Source organism: Pelophylax lessonae (assembly GCF_965119305.1).
Source record: "Pelophylax lessonae genome assembly, chromosome: 3".
In the NCBI taxonomy this organism is placed as follows: domain Eukaryota; kingdom Metazoa; phylum Chordata; class Amphibia; order Anura; family Ranidae; genus Pelophylax; species Pelophylax lessonae.
Window position 1 is genome coordinate 600,858,644 of NC_138770.1, and position 19,837 is coordinate 600,878,480.

The 19,837-nt window shown below is 48.2% G+C and overlaps 1 protein-coding gene across 2 annotated transcripts in view; it reads left to right on the forward strand.

The window, feature by feature from the left end:
• Positions 1 to 12,834: 12,834 nt before the first annotated feature.
• The window catches only part of EHD3 (EH domain containing 3), a 122,111-nt gene continuing 115,108 nt past the window's right edge, over positions 12,835 to 19,837 (forward strand). For both annotated transcript variants that reach the window (XM_082252552.1, XM_082252553.1), the window contains exon 1: positions 12,835 to 13,127. In XM_082252552.1, coding sequence (XP_082108678.1) covers positions 12,901 to 13,127 — 227 coding nt within the window. In that variant the 5' untranslated portion in view covers positions 12,835 to 12,900. The remainder of the gene's footprint in view (positions 13,128 to 19,837) is intronic.

Here is a 19,837-nt window from a genome sequence, read left to right on the forward strand (position 1 = left end):
TCTGTGCCCTGCCACAATTCTGTCTCTGAGCTCTTCAGGCAGTTCCTTTGACCTCATGATTCTCATTTGCTCTGACATGCATTGTGATCTGGAAGGTCTTATATAGACAGGTGTGTGGCTTTCCTAATCAAGTCCAATCAGTATAATCAAACACAGCTGGACTCAAATGAAGGTGTAGAACCATCTCAAGGATGATCAGAAGAAATGGAAAGCACCTGAGTTAAATATATGAGTGTCACAGCAAAGGGTCTGAATACTTAGGACCATGTGATATTTCAGTTTTTCTTTTTTAATAAATCTGCAACAATGTCAACAATTCTGTGTTTTTCTGTCAGTATGGGGTGCTATGTGTACATTCATGAGGAAGAAGAATGAACTTAAATGATTTTAGCAAATGGCTGCAATATAACAAAGAGTGAAAAATTTAAGGGGGTCTGAATACTTTCCGTACCCACTGTATATATATAAAATATATACAGTGCAGTATAATAATATATGATGCCATATCCTGTGCGTATATTATATATATATATATATATATATATATATATAGATAGTGCAATATAGAGGTCGCCATGTTTGTATATATACAGTATACATTTAATTTTATTATCTCTTCTTTTCTAAGTTCTCCTATTAGTATTAGTACCTGGGGAGCTGGGACTGGGAGCCTAAGCTTGCTTTCCACGGTCCACCTCACTCACGGGGTCACACTGACACTGCTGAGAGAGAGTGCAGTGAAGTCCAGATTAGAATTATTCGTTCAGTTACACCCGCTGAGCCTTAGCCTGCTGCTTGCCTGGACTCTGGAGCTGCCTTGCCGCCTAGGAGCCTGCTGATGACGCAAGATCGGTCGGATCATCATGTGGGCGGAGCCCTGTGACGAGGGGTGCCGCCGGCCCGCCCATCGCACGTCCGAGTCCGACGCTGACTGTGGCACACACACAGCGAGCGGGCGACTTCCGGGAATCGGCGGGGGGGTGCCGAACGCGGGGCCCGGGGGGCGCAGGCAGAATGGAGGACTGAAGAGCCGTTAGTCACTGCCTTTGCTGCACTACACTGACAGTGTTTTTCCGCCCCCCCTCGGCCTGCGCCCCTGGCGGGCGCCGTTCTGGCCAACCCCACGGTACGCCCCTGCTTCCCCCCACAGATGGGAGAAGAGAGAGAACTCAATCTGTTTCTCCTTCTCCTGCTTCTACCCCTCTGTGTCTGCCCGCCCTCCAATCCCCGGTGTGCTGTGCCTCAATAAAAGAATGTGTGAGCAGGAAGTTTGAAGCCCAGCAGCCGGAAGGTAAATTGTGGTGCCTGAGCCTCCATCCTCGGAGGGAGTGATCTCACCTTCCACTGTCTGTGACTGCAGTATTCCCCCTCCCTTCTCTCCCCTGCCTCTGAAGGAGTGCGTTGCTATGGACTAGAAATAAAATAACTTAGAAAAGCATTATTTCTTATTTCCTCTTCTTACCCTTGATGTTGTTCTCCAACCTGTGTGAAGTTCATGTCTCTGTCCAATAGATGTCACTTGTAGCAGGATTCCCAGCCGTTTTGCTGGATATGGGTCCGCCAGGGTTACCGCTAGCAACAGCAGCACAGTTAGGCATATTCTCCAAGTGTGAGCACTGAGACAAGAATCAGTCCAGTATCTTTGGGTTTTTTGGTTAATTGAGAACTTGGATGGGAGAAGGGATGAGTGGGATACTCTTCTGGCTCAACTATGCACAATTCTAGGGGGACAACTGAAAAAAAGGGAGGCCCGGAGCAGGAGCGGAGAGATAGCATAGGGCCAGCATGACTAAGTGGACAGGGGAGTGTAGGGGTTAAGTCAGGAACAAAGTTAGCAGTGGTCATGGGGGGAGCCTAGGCTGTTTAGCTAGCTCAGGGGGAGGTGGGGCTGGCAGGCAGGAAGAGGTGGGATCTGCTGGGGGGCGCCAAAATCCCCTCACTCGGCAGTAGAAGCGTCCAGGGTGAGGTTGTGTCCCCCTTGCCTTCCTCCCTCCGTGCCTGGGGCCCTCCGGCTGTCTGCCTCTGCAGTGCCTGGCTGTCCGTCCCTTCCACTGGGCTGCTCTCGGGCTGTCTCTCCCCCCCCCCCCCTTCCTATCCCCTCCGGTGTCGGCGGCTCTGTGCTGCGCTGCCAGTCTCCCCTCTCCTCTCACTCCTTCCTCCCCCTCCCCCCCCCCGAGGGCGGTGAGGGTGCCCCGCTCTTCCTCCAGGTGGAAGCTACGGTCAGTGCTTGGGCTGCGGTGGACTCGGTCTCCCGCTCCCCCCCCCCGCCCCCCCCCCCCGCAGGCTATACCCGCGCCCGCTCTTTAGCCACGTGGACAGCTCCTTCCTGTATAGGAGCAGTGGTGACCGCTGACTCCTGCCCCCCCCTCCCCCGCTGGCTACACCCACGCCAGCACTCCCTCCACGTGTGGGGCTCCCGGGCTCACTAGCGTGCGGCGGTGCACTCGCTGGGGCGTGCTGCCGGAACGTCGGCTGGGGGCGGGACCGGTGTGCGTGGAGCCGAAGGACGACCACACGGTTCGCGGGCATCCGGGGGCAGTCCCCCCGCACGGCCCTCCGATGAGGCTTCCCCACCTGCGATGGATCGGTCAGAAGGCGAGCTGTCGGTTTCGGACGAGGAGGCGACTTTGAGCGGCCCAGCTGAGAGGGCTTCCGGAGCAGCGGCTGGCGGGACCACCCCTGGGCAGCCCGGTGAGTGTGAGAATTCTGTGTCTGTCTGTGATTCTTTACGCGAACTGTTGGGTTTAGGTGGGGGCGGCGCGTTGGGGTCGTGGTTGCCTGCTAGGGGGGGGGGGGTTAGCTGCCCAGTTGGTGGGTGGTACGCCTGCCGATGTGGGGCCGGATGGGGCGTTGGTTTCCTTGCTGTCGGGTCTGCGGGAGCTGGTCGGGCGATTTGAAACGCAGGGGGGTGCTAGCCCCTCGCCTGCGGCGGCGTGGGTCCTGCCCGCTTCTGGGGGGGTGACGGCGGGGCTTGCGCCAGCGCCTGGGGCTCAGGGGGCGGTTGGTGTGCAGGCCGCGGCAGTTGAGCCGTCGCCTGCGGCGGCTTCCTCATCGGTGGGGGACGCTGCTGGGGGGTCGGAAAAGGGGGCTGTAGTTGGGGACAGTGCTAAGAAGGGGGACACGGTCCGGTTGGACGACTCGGCGAGGTGCGAAGTCTACGTTTGCTTCGAGGGACCGTTGGGTGCGCATCTGAAGGCGGAGGTCAGGGAGAAGATTGTCAAGGGTGAGTACGTGGAAATCTTTACTCTTTTGCCGCTGGAGAAATTTAACTTGGATAGGCTCAAGCCGGAGGAGAACAAGAAGGAGGATGAGGAGAAGCGGCGGTATAGGTTAATCCCCCGCACTTTCGCTAACTGGTTGCAGGCGTTCGCGATTCTGGCTAGTGTGATTGGGGAAAAGAACCCCGAACATTGTTCGGCTCTCTTCTGTTACTTGGATGCTATTGGTGAGGCTTACAGGGTGTATGGGGATACGGCGTGGCTGCGGTATGATGAACAGTTCCGTCAGCGGAAGGCCATTCGGCAGTCGCTGCGTTGGGACCACAAAGACATTAGCCTCTGGATGCGGCTTATGTCGTCGGCACGGGCCCCCCAGCAGTTTTTTCCAGGAGGGGCCGGCGGTTCTTCTTCCCCTGGGCAGTCGGTCACAAAGCGGCGGGGTTGCTGTTGGCAATTCAACGAGGGTTCCTGTAAGTTCGGGGGGTCCTGTCGCTACAAGCACGAATGCTCGGGTTGCGGGGGTGCCCATCGGTTGTCCCGCTGTTTCAAACGGGGTAAGGGACGCTCCGGGGAGCCTGGTCAAAAAAGGGAAGACGCCGGTGATATTGGAAAAGATGCTGCCTTTTCTAAGTAGATACCCTGATAGGGCAGCGGCTCAACTTCTAGAGGCCGGGTTTTCGGAGGGTTTTCGTATTCCCTGCTCCATGACTACCATTCCCCCTCATGCGCGGAATTTGCGGTCCGCACTGCAGCATACTGCGGTGGTGTCCGACAAGCTGGCGAAGGAGGTGGCGTTGGGTCGGATGGGTGGCCCCTTTCCCGATCCTCCGTTGCCAGTTTTGGTGGTTTCTCCGCTGGGGTGGTGCCCAAAAAGGAGGTCAATAAGTTTCGTCTCATTCACCATCTCTCTTTCCCGAAGGGGGGGTCGGTGAATGATGCGATTGATTCGGCAGCCTGCGCAGTGGCTTATACGCCTTTCGATGCGGCAGTGTTTTGGGTTTGGCGCTATGGGCGGGGGGCGCTCATGGCAAAGGCGGATATTGAAGCCGCCTTTAGGCTGCTTCCGGTTCACCCGGATAGTTTTCATCTTTTGGGTTGCCGGTGGCAGGGGGCTTATTATGTAGACCGTTGCCTCCCTATGGGTTGTTCCATTTCTTGCGCGTTGTTTGAGAAGTTCAGCTCTTTTGTGGAGTGGGTGGTACGGGATGTGTCCGGGACGAATTCCCTCATTCATTATTTGGATGATTTCCTTTGCGTGGGTCCGCCTTCCTCCAACGTGTGTGCCGTGCTTCTTGCTACGTTGCAGCACATTGCGGTGCAGTTTGGGATCCCGCTGGCGCCGGAAAAAACGGAGGGCCCTACCACGATGCTGAGCTTCTTGGGCATTGTGGTAGATTCCGACGCTATGGAATGTCGCTTGCCGGAGGACAAGCTTTCGGCTCTCAAGTCGGAGATTCGGGCTGTCTTGGGCCTTCACAAGATCCAACTTCGCTGCTTGCAGTCGTTGCTGGGCAAGCTGAACTTTGCGTGCCGGATTTTGCCGATGGGTCGGGTTTTTTGTAGGAGGCTGTCGGCGGCCACGGCGGGAGTAACATCGCCCGCGCACTTTATCCGCCTCAACAGGGACCATAGGGAGGACCTGCGACTGTGGCATAGTTTCTTGGTCGACTACAATGGGAGGGCTTTGTGGATGGCTGGGCCGGTCAGCAATTTTGACCTGGAGCTGTACACGGACGCGGCGGGTTCCACTGGGTATGGGGCTTTCTATCGGGGGCGGTGGAGCGCGGCGCCTTGGCCTGCATCATGGTCGGAGGCAGGTCTCCTTCGGAACATGGTACTTTTGGAACTGTTTCCAGTGGTGCTCGCCATGGAGATTTGGGGGGACGCATTCCGGGATTTGAGGATTCGTCTGCACTGCGATAACATGGCAGTGGTACAGGTGATTAACCGCTCCTCGGCTTCCTCGCAGCCGGTGGTTCGGCTGCTGCGGCAATTGGTGTTGCGTTGCCTTAAATTGAACATTTTTCTTTATGCTGTGCACATTCCGGGGTGGTCAACACGGTGGCTGACGCCTTGTCTCGCTTTCAGTGGGAACGGTTTCGAGAGCTGGCGCCGGAGGCGGAGCAACAAGGGGTCCTGTGTCCCGATTGGCTGTGGAAGATTGCCTTGGGGTCCTCACAGGCTGGATTCAACGGTCTGTGAGTGAGGCTACGTGGTCAGCATATTCCAAAGTATGGCTCGAGTGGTGTGAGGTGCTGCGTTTGGCGGAGCTGGACAGCGGGGATCCGGCGGTTCGGTGGGTGGTTCTTTACTTTCTGGCGCGACAGATTGAGAAGGGTGGGTCGGCGTCTGCCGTGGCTCGCAAGTTGGCCGGCCTGGCCTTCTTGTTTAAGTTGCAGGGTAGTCACGATTTTACAAAGGACTTCGTTGTTCGGCAAGCTCTGAAGGGGTATGGGCGGGCCCATCGCCGTAAGGACGGTAGGCGCCCTGTATCCTTTCCCCTCCTGCTGGATATTTCCGCCACATTGGGTGCGCTGTGTTTTTCTGATTATGAAGTCCTCCTTTTTCGGGCAGCGTTCTGCCTGGCGTTTTTTGGGGCCTTTCGGATTGGGGAATTGGTGAGCCCCTCTAAGGGAGTGTCGGGGGGCCTGTTGGCGCAGGATGTATCCTGCCGGGGGGAGGAAGTTCACATTTTGCTCCGTCGGTCAAAAACGGATCAGTTGGGTAGAGGCGTGCGGGTCCGTTTGTTTGCAATGCCGGCATCGCCTTTGTGCCCTGTTAGCGCTGCGCGTGCTTTTTTGGCCATACGGACGCAGGTGGGTGCCTCGTTGTTGGTGCATGCTGATGGGGCTTCCTTGTCCCGATATCAGTTCATCGGGGTGTTCCGTAAGTGCTTGAGTGTCCTGGGTTTGGATGCGAAATGCTATGCCTCACACTCCTTCCGCATTGGGGCGGCCACGGAGGCCGCCCGATGGGGGTTGGATGAGGATGCAGTAAAGCGCATTGGTAGGTGGGATTCGAAGAGGTTTTCGTTGTATGTTCGTCCTCATCTGTTGTGATTGTCGTTGGGAATTTGTTATGTGCGTCTGTGTTTGTACAAGGAACCTGCAAGGGGTTTGCTGTTATTTTGCCTTTTGTTTTGTTTCTTTCAGGTGAACCGTGCCTCGTCTGGATATTGGGACACTCCTATGTGTTTTGGGGTGCCAGGCGAGCAGATGTCCGTCCCGGTGGTAGACAGCTAGGTTTTACCAGACGGGAAGCCTGCGTCCGCTGGCTGGGGGTGCCGGGTATGATATGGAGCAGAGTGGTGCCGGAGGTTTATAAATTTGCTCGGTGGGACAGGCATCCGGATGTGCTGGTGCTTCATGTGGGGGGTAATGATCTGGCGGTTAGGTCCATGCGGGAACTTATACGGGACATAAAAGTGGATTTCCTGCGTCTCCGTGTGTCCTTCCCGGACCTGATCATCGTCTGGTCTGACATAGTCGCCCGTACTTCCTGGCGTTTGGCCAGGTCGGTGGAGCGTGTCAACAGGGCCCGCATTAAGGTTAACAAGGCGATGGGGAAATTTGTCTGTCGCAATGGGGGCGTGGTCGTTAGGCACCTGGAGTTGGAGGTTGAGACCTGGAGGTACTTGCGGGGCGATGGGGTGCACCTAAATGCTGTGGGGACTGACTTGTGGGCTCTGGGGTTGCAGGACGGTATTCAGAGGGCGTTGGGGGTGTGGAGGGGCACTCAAGGGTAAGGCTTCACCCTTGGCGTGCGGTGGCGTCTTTTTGTTGGTCTTTGCTGGCAGGTGCAAGAACCTTTAAGGCAAGATAATGGTTCGGGACCCACTGGTGGTAGGTTCCCTCTGGTGCGTTCCAGTTGAGGTCAGTTGACTGGAAGGAAACATGGGTACACTGCGGGTAGAGTGTTGTCTCAGAGCTGGAGTTTTGCGGCTGGAGGCCTATTATGTTTAAGTGGGCCCGCAGTGTAGTATTTATCTGAACATTAAAATGGGGGGGGCTCAAAGACCAACAAAAGCTTTAACTGTTTTTGACGTTTCTGTTTTAAGGAATGTTTTTTTCCTTTATGTTAATTTATGTTAATTTAATTTGAAATTGGTTAATAAAAGGGCTGCTATGGCCAATTTTATTCCACTTACGGTGTCGTCTCGATTATTGGGATAAGGTAAAGGGAAAAGGGTGCAAGTGGGTGGTGGGTTGGCCGTTCAGCCAGGTTTTATAATGACATCTGTTCTACGCTAGTCATGCCTGCTGACGCTGACATGATGCTGGCTGAATGCCGGTCAACACCGGTTGGCGCTAATGAACGCTGACTTGCGGTCTGTTAGCACTGAAGTGACTTCTGTCTCTTTCTTATGGCACAAAGTCCTTGTAGAAGCTCCCTTAACACTTTGAGGGAGCTACTTGTACATCTGCTGCAACGCTTAACACTTCAGGGCCCACACCGGCACCCTCTTTACACATACACTTCTTTTCTCTTCACCCCCTTTCTAAGCTTCCTCCTGGTTAGCTGGCTCCTGGATCTCTCTTACCTTCTGGAGTGGTCCCCCATCCTAGGCATACCCCTGGGCAGTTTACAGTACTCACTACACTGCTTTCCTGGAAACTTCTGTCCCAGCAGCTCCACTCCGTCCACAGCACACTGGATCCCTCTCTGCAGCTCAGCTCAACCTTCGTCCTCTAGGCCGACCGCCAAGGACACCTTTCCTGACACAGACAGGAAGAGAGACAGCCATCACCCTCCTCCTGGGACTCTGCTCTCTGGGATAGATACAAGCGCTGGTGTGCTATTGGTCAGGTTTCCTCCACTGTCCAATGGGAGCCCTCATTGGACACAGTGGGGAGACTTCCCAAGCTCAACAGGCACACCTGAGAACACATAACAGCCTAGCTGAACAATCAGCCCCCCTGATAAGCAGACAGGGCCTCCCTTATGGTTTCCCTAGCACATACCTAGGAGGGTGCTACACACTATTTAAAGCTGTTACATGAATAACAGGTTCTATCTATACTCTCTGCAAGTTCGTTTTGGTTCCAGTTCCTGTTCCCAGATGCTCAGAAGGTTGCACGTGTACTGTAGTATGGATGTATGAACCTATTAATAAAGCACTTTACAATGGCTCCCAGACTAAAGGACACAATAGTGTGAATTCACTGAAGACATATGGACTGTGCACTTTGCAAGTGCAGCTGCTCCTGAGATTAGTAAATAAAATGGAGCTGCACTTTACAAAGAATACCTAATGTACATGTGCAGAACGATAAAATTTGTTTAGTTTTGACTCGTTATTTACAGAAATTAGTTTAGTTAAGTTAGTTGAATTTGTTTAATTCGGTTAGTTTATTCAAATAAGAATTGATGCAAATTTTTTGAATTCCGTTGAATTGAACTGAATTCGGCCGATTCGGAAAATTCAAATCCATTCTTTTCTATTCTTTTCAAATATATTCTATTCGAATTTTGGTATCCATCCGAATTTCCAAATAACGAAAAATGTGTCTGAATTTCGATTCGGAACAAAATGAACTGCACATGTCTAATACTTGATAAAGGCAAGAAAAATTTAAAAAAAGCATTTTTACTTGCACATGACTGGATGATGAAAGTCAGGGTGGCTTCATCTCATTTACAAGGCTCCGGAGCAACTGCACTTGCAAAGTGCTCAGTCTATTTGCTTTTAGTAAATCCACTCCTTTAGCTTTACTATCTTCCGTTTTTTTTTCCGGTGCTGATAATACTTTCACTTAGATGGGACAGCAGCCAAGTCATGTGTCTGGTTAAAGACTGCTTATACATACATGTATATACTGCATACAAATGTGGCAATAAGAGTGGATAGATAAACCAAAGCAAGGGGCTATCCCTTCTCATAGAGTTTTCACAGAAACATGACACATGACATCACCAACACCAATAGCAAGATTAACTCTCCAAAGAGTGACCACGGAGAGTTTTGCTTTTACACCGATCCTTGTTCATCCTGTAAACAATTATCCTGGTTACTCTGCCATTTTGAGTCCTTCAAACTACATATACACTATATTACCAAATGTATTGGGAAAAAAGTATCAGAGGTTAGGCTTGGCCCCTTAGTTCCAGTGAAGGGAACTCTTCAGGCATCAGCATACCAAGACATTTAGGACAATTTCATGCTCCCAACTATGCGGGAACAGTTTGAGGATGGCTCCTTTCTGTTCCAACATGACTGTGCACCAGTGCACCAAGCAAGGTCCCTAAAGACATGGATGAGCGAGTTTGGGGTGGAGAAACTTGACTGGCCTACACAGAGTCCTGACCTCAACCTGATATTACACCTTTGGGATGAGTTAGAGCAGAGACAGCGAGCCAGGCCTTCTTGTCCAACATCATTGCCTGACCTCACAAATGTGCTTCTGGAAGAATGGTCAAACATTCCTATAGACACACTCCTAAACCTTGTGGACAGCCTTCCTAGAAGAGTTGAAGCTGTTATAGCTGAAAAGGGTGGACCAACTCAATATTGAACCCTACGGACTAAGACTGGGATACCATTAAAGTTCATGTGCGTGTAAAGGCAGGTGTCCCAATACTTTTGGTAAGATAGTGCATTATCTGAGCTCTGAAGAAGGGGGGCTTTTTTGAACCTCCAAAATGCATTTGCTATATCGTGTTTTCTTATTATGGACTAACACCAATATTAAAAAAATATTTTGGACTCTGATGCTCTAATTTGACTTTTTAAACACACATCATAAAACACAGTGTCCCCTAGATAAGGGGTACCCCATATTTTGCTGAGAGCCACTGCACCACATAGGGATCTTAATGAGTTACTTCAACCATGATAACTCAAATCCAGTGCCTTATTCAGCTCTTAATGGGGCCAGTCTCTTCATTTTATTGAGATATGTTTTTAAGGAATATTCAATAAATTTAATTTTATGCAAATACATATAGTAGATATATGTCTCATGTTGTGCCCTAAAATCCACATAAATGACAGTGGTTTCGTGTGAACACCAGTTTTCTCAGATTTTTTGCAAAAATATTATGTTTATATAGATATATTTTTTAGTGCTGATTTTTCCTCATTTACTTTTGGGTTTAACCTTTGTCACTGAAACAGCAAGTGAAAGAAAAATTTGACGAGGGGACAAAACACATTAGAATCTGATTGCACAATCCCTGTAAAATCTCTTTTAAGTTGGCAAAACTGTGAAATACGAAAAAAAAAAAACCTAAACAATTTGTTTCCCATTTGTTGCAAATTTGTTGGTAGATCTAAAGAAAATTGTTCAATTACATTTTATAGTATACAGTGAGGGAAAAAAATTATTTGATCCACGGCAGAGTTTGTAAATGTGCGCACTTATGAAGAAATGATGGGTCTATAATTTTTATCATAGGTGTATTTTTTAAGAATATCAAACAAAAATCCAGAAAAAAAAACATATATGATACAAATGATATAAATTGAGTGGCAGTTCAGTGAGTTAAATAAGTATTTGATCCCCTACCAACCAACAATAGTTTTCTGGCTCCCACAGACTGGTAGTATGTGCTCATGTTGTACACAAATTAGTCCTGTCATAAGAAGGTGCTCCTAGCGACAACTCGTTATGTGTATAGAAGACACCTGTCCACAGATTCTTTCTTCCATTCAAACCTCACCATAATGGGAGAGATCAAAGAGCTGTCAAAGTACGTTAGGGACAAGATTGTAGACCTGCACAAGGCTGGAATGGGCTTCAGGACCATCAGCAAGAAGGTTGGATGAGAAGGAGACAACTGTTGGAGCGATTATTCACAAATGGAAGAAATACAAAATAACCATCAATCACCCTCTGTCTGCAGCTCCGTGCAAGATTGTGCCTCATGGGGTAAGGATAATCATGAGAAAAGTGAGGGATCAGCCCAGAACTAGACAGGAGGAGCTTGTGAATGATCTTAAGGCAGTTGGGACCACAGTCACCAAACAAACCATTGGTAACACAATACGCCGCTATGGATTGAAATCCTTGAAGTCGGGGCAACTTTGCAGTGGACGCGAAGCGACGCGTGACATGAAAAAACCCTTAGCTAATTGCAGTTTAAAGCGGTTGTAAACCTGAAAAAAAAACAAAACTGCAAGACAAAGGCATAATGAGCTAGTATGCATTGCATACTAGCTCATTATGTATTACTTATCTTAGAACGAAGCCCCGACACGGACCCCCGGACACCGCTATGGGAGCTGACATGATCCCTCGGCGTCTCTTCCGGGTTTGGCGGCTCCGGCGCTGTGATTGGCCGGAGCTGCGATGACGTCACTCCCGTGCATGCGCGCGGGAGTAATTTTCCGGCAAGCTCCCGACATGGAAAGCTGAAGGCCTGCTCGCGTGAGTGGCTGCATGCTGTGCAGATATCTCTTAAACCGTGCCGGTTTAGGAGATATTAATTATACCTACAGGTAAGCCTTATTATAGGCTTACCTGTAGTTAAAAGTGTCAAAAAGTGGTATACTGCCACTTTAAGGGGGGACAGATGGCACGCAAAAAAAGCCAGCTCAACCATAAAAATAAGGTTTTGCATGAATAAATAAAAGATGATCATTTTAATTACCCCTGCTAGTGTTAAGTGGTTTGTCTAATTCATGTAAACTGATACATGCTGCTGGAGAGCTTGAGAAAAACAACAGACTTGCTGTCTGGATCACCAGATGAAACGAAGAAAGAAAGTCTACAAAAGGAAACGAATGCAGCCATCACATATAAGAATTGATAAGCTGCAAATATACAGTAATAAATGTTGTTTTTGTTTTTGGGTTTAATAGTGTTTTAACAGAACAACCTGAAAGTAGAAGCTGACAGGTTTCCATGCACAATTGCTCCAATTTAGATCAATTCCCCCCAACTAATTGTATCCCTTTTGCACTTAAAACACCACTGCAATCTGCCTGCAATGGGTTAAAGCAACTCATTACCCTATGACAGTCATTATTGGGCTGTTAAACCTATAAAATAGTTTATTCACACATTAATCACAGTTCACACGGCCGTTATAATACGGTAGCTTAAAAAACAAGTGATGAAGTCACCGGTTATTTTTAGCAAGAGACTAAATTTAGAACAGCAAAGGTGACCAGCGCTTCCGCCACCGGCCGCTAGATGTCAGTGTGGCACACGCAGAGGGCAGACGGGGATTCTTGTGCCAGCGCTGGATTAGCCCCGCCCCGTCACTGCAGTGCTCGGGATTTGACAGCGCCGCACCCACCAACGTAGCCCCGCCCTCTTCGGCTTCACCCCATGCTCACGGCTTGGGGGCGGCTTGCCAGGAGATGGGAACTTCCGGTGTACATCAGTTTCCTGGGTTGCTGGCATTTAAATCCAGCTGGAAAAGGCTGATGTGCATCTTTGGATCCTCTGCCCTGACCTCCCATCATCAGCAGCAGCAGCAGCAGCAGCAGCACACAGCTGAAGGAACATCATTCTTCCCTTGTACATGATTCTCCTACCTAGTCATTGTCATTGCCTTGATCAACATCTGCGATAGGAAGAATAAAGAGAGCGTTATAAATCTTCACACCATCAGGTTGCAGCATTGGTCCTGGACAGCTCCTACAGCATTTCTGCAAATCTCTGATTTTTAATTATTTTTTGCTGCTGAATTTGCAATTAGTTTTATTTAATTGTGCCCCTTTGCCTGTATCTGCACCATGTTCAGCTGGCTGGGGACCGATGATCGGAGGAAGAAGGACCCTGAGGTCTTCCAGACGGTCAGCGATGGGCTGAAGAAGCTCTACAAGACCAAGCTTCTCCCCCTGGAGGAGTACTACAAGTTCCATGAGTTCCATTCGCCGGCACTAGAGGACGCTGACTTCGATAACAAGCCCATGTTGCTGCTGGTGGGACAGTACTCCACCGGGAAGACCACCTTCATCAGGTAATTCTAGATTCCGAATAAAGGGCGCTCATTTGCTGGGTGATAATGTGATGGGCGTTGTTGCCAGGGGCAATGGTGATACTAAGTGTGTGCCGTTACCCGTAGCAACCAGACAATTCAGTTTCTTCCAGTTCAGCCAGATTTCTGATTGCTTCTGATGGGTAACAACCCTTGGGGGGGGGGGGCCTTCGCAGGTCACTGCACTGCAGGAGCATATAAGATGATGGAGAGTGGAAGGATAGTCTATAGAGATGCTCCAGAACCTGGTGGTGTGCAGTAGTATTGAACCACTCTGGATGTGCAGTAGTTAGTAGCATTGAGCAGTTAAGGATAGAGATGTGCAGTTGGGTGGTGCAGTAATAGCACTGAACAGCTGGGGATGCATGGGAATGCAGTAGTTTGCAGTAGTATTGAACAGTTAGGGATGCACAGCAGTTAGCAGTAGTTTCAAACAGCTGGAGGTGTGCAATAGGTAGTCATAGTATTAAACCGCTAAGGATATGCAGTAGTTAGTTGTAGTATTAAACAGCTGGGGGTGTGCAGTAATTAGCCTTAGTATTAAACATCTGGGATGTGCAATAGTGAGCAGTAGTAATGAACAGTTGGGTATGGGCGTGTGTAGTATTTAGCAGTAGTACTGAACAGCTGAGGATGGGAATGTCCAGTAGTATATTGAACATCTGGGGCTGGGTGTGTGCAGTAGCATTATTCAACTTATGGGGATGTGCAGAAGTTGGCAGTATTACTGGACAGTTGATGTTGGGCATGTGCAGTAGTTATTATATTGAGTAGTTGGGGATGTGTAGTACTTAGTATATTGAACAGTTGGGGTTGGGGATGTGTAGTAGTTAGTATATTGAACAGTTGGGGTTGGGGATGTGTAATACTTAGTATATTGAACAGTTGGGGTTGGGGATGTGTAGTAGTTAGTATATTGAACAGTTGGGGATGTGTAGTAGTTAGTATATTGAACAGTTGGGGATGTGTAGTAGTTAGTATATTGAACAGTTGGGGATGTGTAGTAGTTAGTATACTGAACAGTCGGGGATGTGTAGTAGTTAGTATATTGAACAGTTGGGGATGTGTAGTAGTTAGTATATTGAACAGTTGGGGATGTTTAGTAGTTAGTATATTGAACAGTCGGGGATGTGTAGTAGTTAGTATATTGAACAGTCGGGGATGTGTAGTAGTTATATTTAACAGTCGGAGATGTGTAGTAGTTAGTATATTGAACAGTTGGGGATGTGTAGTAGTTAGTATATTGAACAGTTGGGGTTGGGGATGTGTAGTAGTTAGTATATTGAAAAGTTGGGGTTGAGGATGTGTAGTAGTTAGTATGTTGAACAGTTGGGGTTGGGGACAGGGGGTGGTATAGTAGTTAGCAGTAGTATTGAACAGTTGTGGCTGGGTCGATGGATAGCTCTCTGGTGCTGAAGGACTACAAGACCCACCATGGCTCTGGCTGGCCGGGTATGCTGAGGCTTGTGGTTCCCTAGCCTCTGGAAGTCTCTCTTTTTATTATTGGGTGTATTCATTAAATCAGGGCAAAGACCATCTATGATTACCAATGTGCTGATTCCTGATAGCAACTAAATCCAGGTTCTGAAGTCCTCTGAAGAGAACCCGTCACATTCATCTGTAGTGTTAGAGATGTCAGTGCCCACATTGGGTAGTTCATGCTCTGGGTGGGGCATTCATTTACTGTAAGATGTAATGGGGATCATTGCCAAAGCACACAGGGATATAAAGTGTCATCCATAGCAGTGTTTTGATTTCATGCAGTCATGCCAGTTAACAGATTGATTTTCTATTGGCTGCTGTGTACTATAAAGCCTTTGGTATGTCTTTGTTGGTCACTGCATTGCCTTGGAAATTAGGATGATGAATTGGAAAATTGGAAGGGGTAGGAGTGGGACAACTCATCTACAACCTGGGCAGTGCCATAGTTAGTAGTAATATGTGCAGTAGTTAGCAGTATTGATGAGTAGTTTGGTATGGAGTGTACAGTAGTTTGCAGTAGTGATGCGTAGTTTGGTATGGGGTGTGCAGTAGTGATGAGTAGTTTGGTATGGGGTGTGCAGTAGTTAGCAGTAGTGATGGGTAGTTTGGCATGGGGTGTACAGTAGTTAGCAGTAGTGATGGGTAGTTTGGTATGGGGTGTGCAGTAGTGATGGGTGGTTTGGTATGGGGTGTACAGTAGTGATGAGTAGTTTGGTATGGGGTGTGCCGTAGTTAGCAGTAGTGATGGGTAGTTTGGCATGGGGTGTACAGTAGTTAGCAGTAGTGATGGGTAGTTTGGTATGGGGTGTACAGTTGGGATGGGTAGTTTGGTATGGGGTGTGCAGTAGTGATGGGTAGTTTGGCACGGGGTGTGCAGTAGTTAGCAGTAGTGATGGGCAGTTTGGTATGCGGTGTGCAGTAGTTAGCAGTAGCGATGGGTAGTTTGGTATGAGGTGTGCAGTAGTTAGCAGTAGTGATGAGTAGTTTGGTATGGGGTGTACAGTTGGGATGGGTAGTTTGGTATGGGGTGTACAGTAGTTAGCAGTAGTGATGAGTAGTTTGGTATGGGGTGTGCAGTTGGGATGGGTAGTTTGGTATGGGGTGTGCAGTAGGGATGGGTAGTTTGGTATGGGGTGTGCAGTAGTGATGGGTAGTTTTGTATGGGGTGTGCAGTAGTGATGGGTAGTTTGGTATGGGGTGTGCAGTAGTGATGGGTAGTTTGGTATGGGGTGTACAGTTGGGATGGGTAGTTTGGTATGGGGTGTGCAGTAGTGATGGGTAGTTTGGTATGGGGTGTGCAGTAGTGATGGGTAGATTGGTATGGGGTGTACAGTTGGGATGGGTAGTTTGGTATGGGGTGTACAGTAGTTAGCAGTAGTGATGGGTAGTTTGGTATGAGGTGTGCAGTAGTTAGCAGTAGTGATGAGTAGTTTGGTATGGGGTGTACAGTTGGGATGGGTAGTTTGGTATGGGGTGTACAGTAGTTAGCAGTAGTGATGAGTAGTTTGGTATGGGGTGTGCAGTTGGGATGGGTAGTTTGGTATGGGGTGTGCAGTAGTGATGAGTAGTTTGGTATGGGGTGTGCAGTAGTGATGGGTAGTTTGGTATGGGGTGTGCAGTAGTGATGAGTAGTTTGGTATGGGGTGTGCAGTAGTGATGGGTAGTTTGGTATGGGGTGTGCAGTAATGATGGGTAGTTTGGTATGGGGTGTGCAGTAGTGATGAGTAGTTTGGAATGGGGTGTGCAGTAGTTAGCAGTAATGATGGGTAGTTTGGTATGGGGTGTGCAGTAGTGATGGGTAGTTTGGAATGGGGTGTGCAGTAGTGATGAGTAGTTTGGAATGGGGTGTGCAGTAGTTAGCAGTAATGATGGGTAGTTTGGTATGGGGTGTGCAGTAGTGATGGGTAGTTTGGAATGGGGTGTGCAGTAGTTAGCAGTAATGATGGGTAGTTTGGTATGGAGTGTGCAGTTGGGATGGGTAGTTTGGAATGGGGTGTGCAGTAGTTAGCAGTAATGATGGGTAGTTTGGTATGGGGTGTGCAGTAGTGATGAGTAGTTTGGAATGGGGTGTGCAGTAGTTAGCAGTAATGATGGGTAGTTTGGTATGGGGTGTGCAGTAGTGATGGGTAGTTTGGTATGGGGTGTGCAGTAGTTAGCAGTAGTGATGAGTAGTTTGGTATGGGGTGTGCAGTTGGGATGGGTAGTTTGGTATGGGGTGTGCAGTAGTTAGCAGTAGTGATGGGTAGTTTGGTATGGGGTGTGCAGTAGTGATGGGTAGTTTGGAATGGGGTGTGCAGTAGTTAGCAGTAGTGATGAGTAGTTTGGAATGGGGTGAGCAGTAGTGATGAGTAGTTTGGAATGGGGTGTGCAGTAGTGATGAGTGGTTTGGTATGGGGTGTGCAGTAGTGAGCAGTAGTATTAAACAGTTGAGACTGAGGTGAGGACAGCTCTCTGCTGCTGAAGAACTACAAGTCTCAGCCTGGCTGTTGCTGATAGGGAGTGCTGAGGTTTGTGATCTTGGTATCTGGAATTTGGGGTATTCGATGTAGAACAATAATGATCAGTGCAGTGCCCTAAAAACATTGAGTTTCCTGGATTCATATCACTTGAAATGACCCTTTCACGATCTTCACTTCACAATCAATGTTGGATATCTGTGACTTTATAAAGCAGTCAGATCCTTTAGGGTTGATTTACTAAAGGCAAATAGACTGTGCACTTTGCACTCTTTAAGTGCCGGGTCACACTTGTGCGATGCGAGAAAAGGGTGCGAATTCGCAGCCTGTTCCTGTATCGCAAACACACATCTGGCAGTTCTTACTGCCATATGCGATACGCTGGGGGTGTCAATGAAATGTTAACGACACCCCCAGTTTGATCGCATATCGCAGTGCGATCTGACAGTTCGCACAGGATCGGATCGCACAAGTGTGAACCACTGTGCGATCCGATCCTGATGCGGCTGAAAAAATGCCTCATGTGCGACTTTTGTGCGGGTGCAGTGCGAATTAACCATACAAAGTGTATGGCTGAATTCGCACTGCACATCCGATCGCATGTAATGAAGAAGCAGTGCGCTCCGATATTACATCGCGGAAGTGTGAACCGGCCCTAAGAGCAGTTCTTTCAGAGCTTAGTAAATTAAGTAAAAAAAACTTTGCAAAGAATATCCAATCACATGCAATTAAAAAAAAAAAAACTGCACTTGCAAGGTGCACAGTCTATTAGCCTTTAGTAAATAAACCCCTTTGTATTGATTCTGACATGAAGACCCAACGTGAGCTCTAAGCTGTATCCCTGCTGTGTCCTCCAGCCAATGGATGCGCCATTGTTAAAGTAAATCTGCACCCAGTCGCTAAGGCCCTGTTCACACGTGAGCATTTTTCAGCTCATCTCTGAAGTTGTGAAATCCCATTAATTTCAATGGACCCTGTTCACATCTGAGCGTTTTGTCACCTCAAGCAAAAAGTACATGAGCTTCTTTTTTGGCAGATTACAAGCATTTTTGTTAGAGGTCAATGCCTGCCTCCAAACACCTGCAAAAAACGCCTGAAAACGATACCATCAGGTGTGAAGGGAGCCTAAAATCCTTTACAGGTTCAACCTGTTATTGTAATTCCAAAATATGTCGTTTTCTGAATCTGCAGCTTTCCTGACCCAGAATCCCGGGTGATCCGGCCATGACGGTCATTATTTTGGCACTTCCTGGCATGGGGTACCAGCTGTCTCCCAGTTGTGCTCTGGCATTGTCACCATGTCACATGCATCCTTGGTGGAGACAACAAGAGGCTGTGACAATACACATTGTACCTCTGTGCTCTATCATTGTCACTGTTTGGTAAGAGTCTGATGTTCAGCTAACATTAGAACAAGTGTATGGAGAGAAGAAGTGGCTGAAAGAGGATGAAGGAGATCTGCATCGCTGAAATGGAGGGAAAAAAGAATGTAAAAAAGTAAAAACAGTATTTTTTAGAACATAATGCATTGTAACAATGTATGATACACATTCATTTAGCAAAATGTCATCCAGTTAGGGTTTACATCTAACTTAAAGCTAAACTCTAGGGAAAACAAATATTGTCTAAATAGAAGAGGCATGTGTTTTCTTAGTTGTACCTCGGTGTGCTTTGTGTATTTCTTCCAGATCTGTGCAGTAATTCAGTGACACTTTGCCTCTGTGCAGGAGCTTCCTGTAATAAAGACCGGTCACTGCTGATCTCTCTCCTTGTGCAGGGTGACTGGTCTTGTCTCCGCCCCTTCCTGTAGTTGCTGGGCCCCTCCTACAGCTCTGCTCTCTGCACAGACTATGTACAGCACAGTGATGGTGTCACTTCTAATTTTACAAGGTTTTATCTGGGTTTGTGAAGACATTTAGGGCTGACAAAGGGAATTTTTATCCTGTGAGGAATAAAATCATCTGAAGGTTTTTGTGCCTAGAGTCCATCTTTAAAGCGGTAGTAAACCACATCCTAAAAAAAAAAAAAAAAAACACCTGCAAGACAATAGAATAATAAACTGATATGCATTGCATACTCGCATATTATAAAATGCTTTCCTTAAAACAAAGCCCTCCAGCGGTGCTGTCACCACTGACTGGGTTTCCATCTTCACCTGGTCTTCCTTCTGGGTTCAAATGCTCCGGTCGTCTGATTGGCTGAGCCGTGATGATGTCATGGCTGTGGGACGGAGCTCTAAAGGGACGACACAGGTATGTCACCCCTTCAGAACACATGCATAGGGAACGTCACTGGCTGCATGCAGTGTATCTCCTAAACAGTGCACATTTAGGAGATATTCACTATACCTTACAGGTGAGAACTTATTATAGGCATATCTTTAGGTACAGGTAAAAAAAAAAAAGACTTTACTTCCACTTTAAGCACTTGTAAGACGGGAATGGTAAATCTCAGAGTGGATCTGATGTCAGGACAGGTCAGTGCACTCATGGAATTGGGTTGGGTAATAGTTTGCTTAATCTGAACTGTTATACTTTAACTGCATTTTATAGCTAACTAAAGGCAAAACTTTTTACTTTATTTTGGATAGAGGGGAGAGGGATCAGAACCCCTGTCAGGTTTTATTGCTGTCTGTGTCCCCGTTCGTGAGATTCACCCTCTCTATTTGTCCTGTTTACCATTATCCTTAAAAATGAAAGTAAAAGAAAATCCCAAATTTTGGGTTGTCCCCAGAAAAGTAATAAAGGGGACATT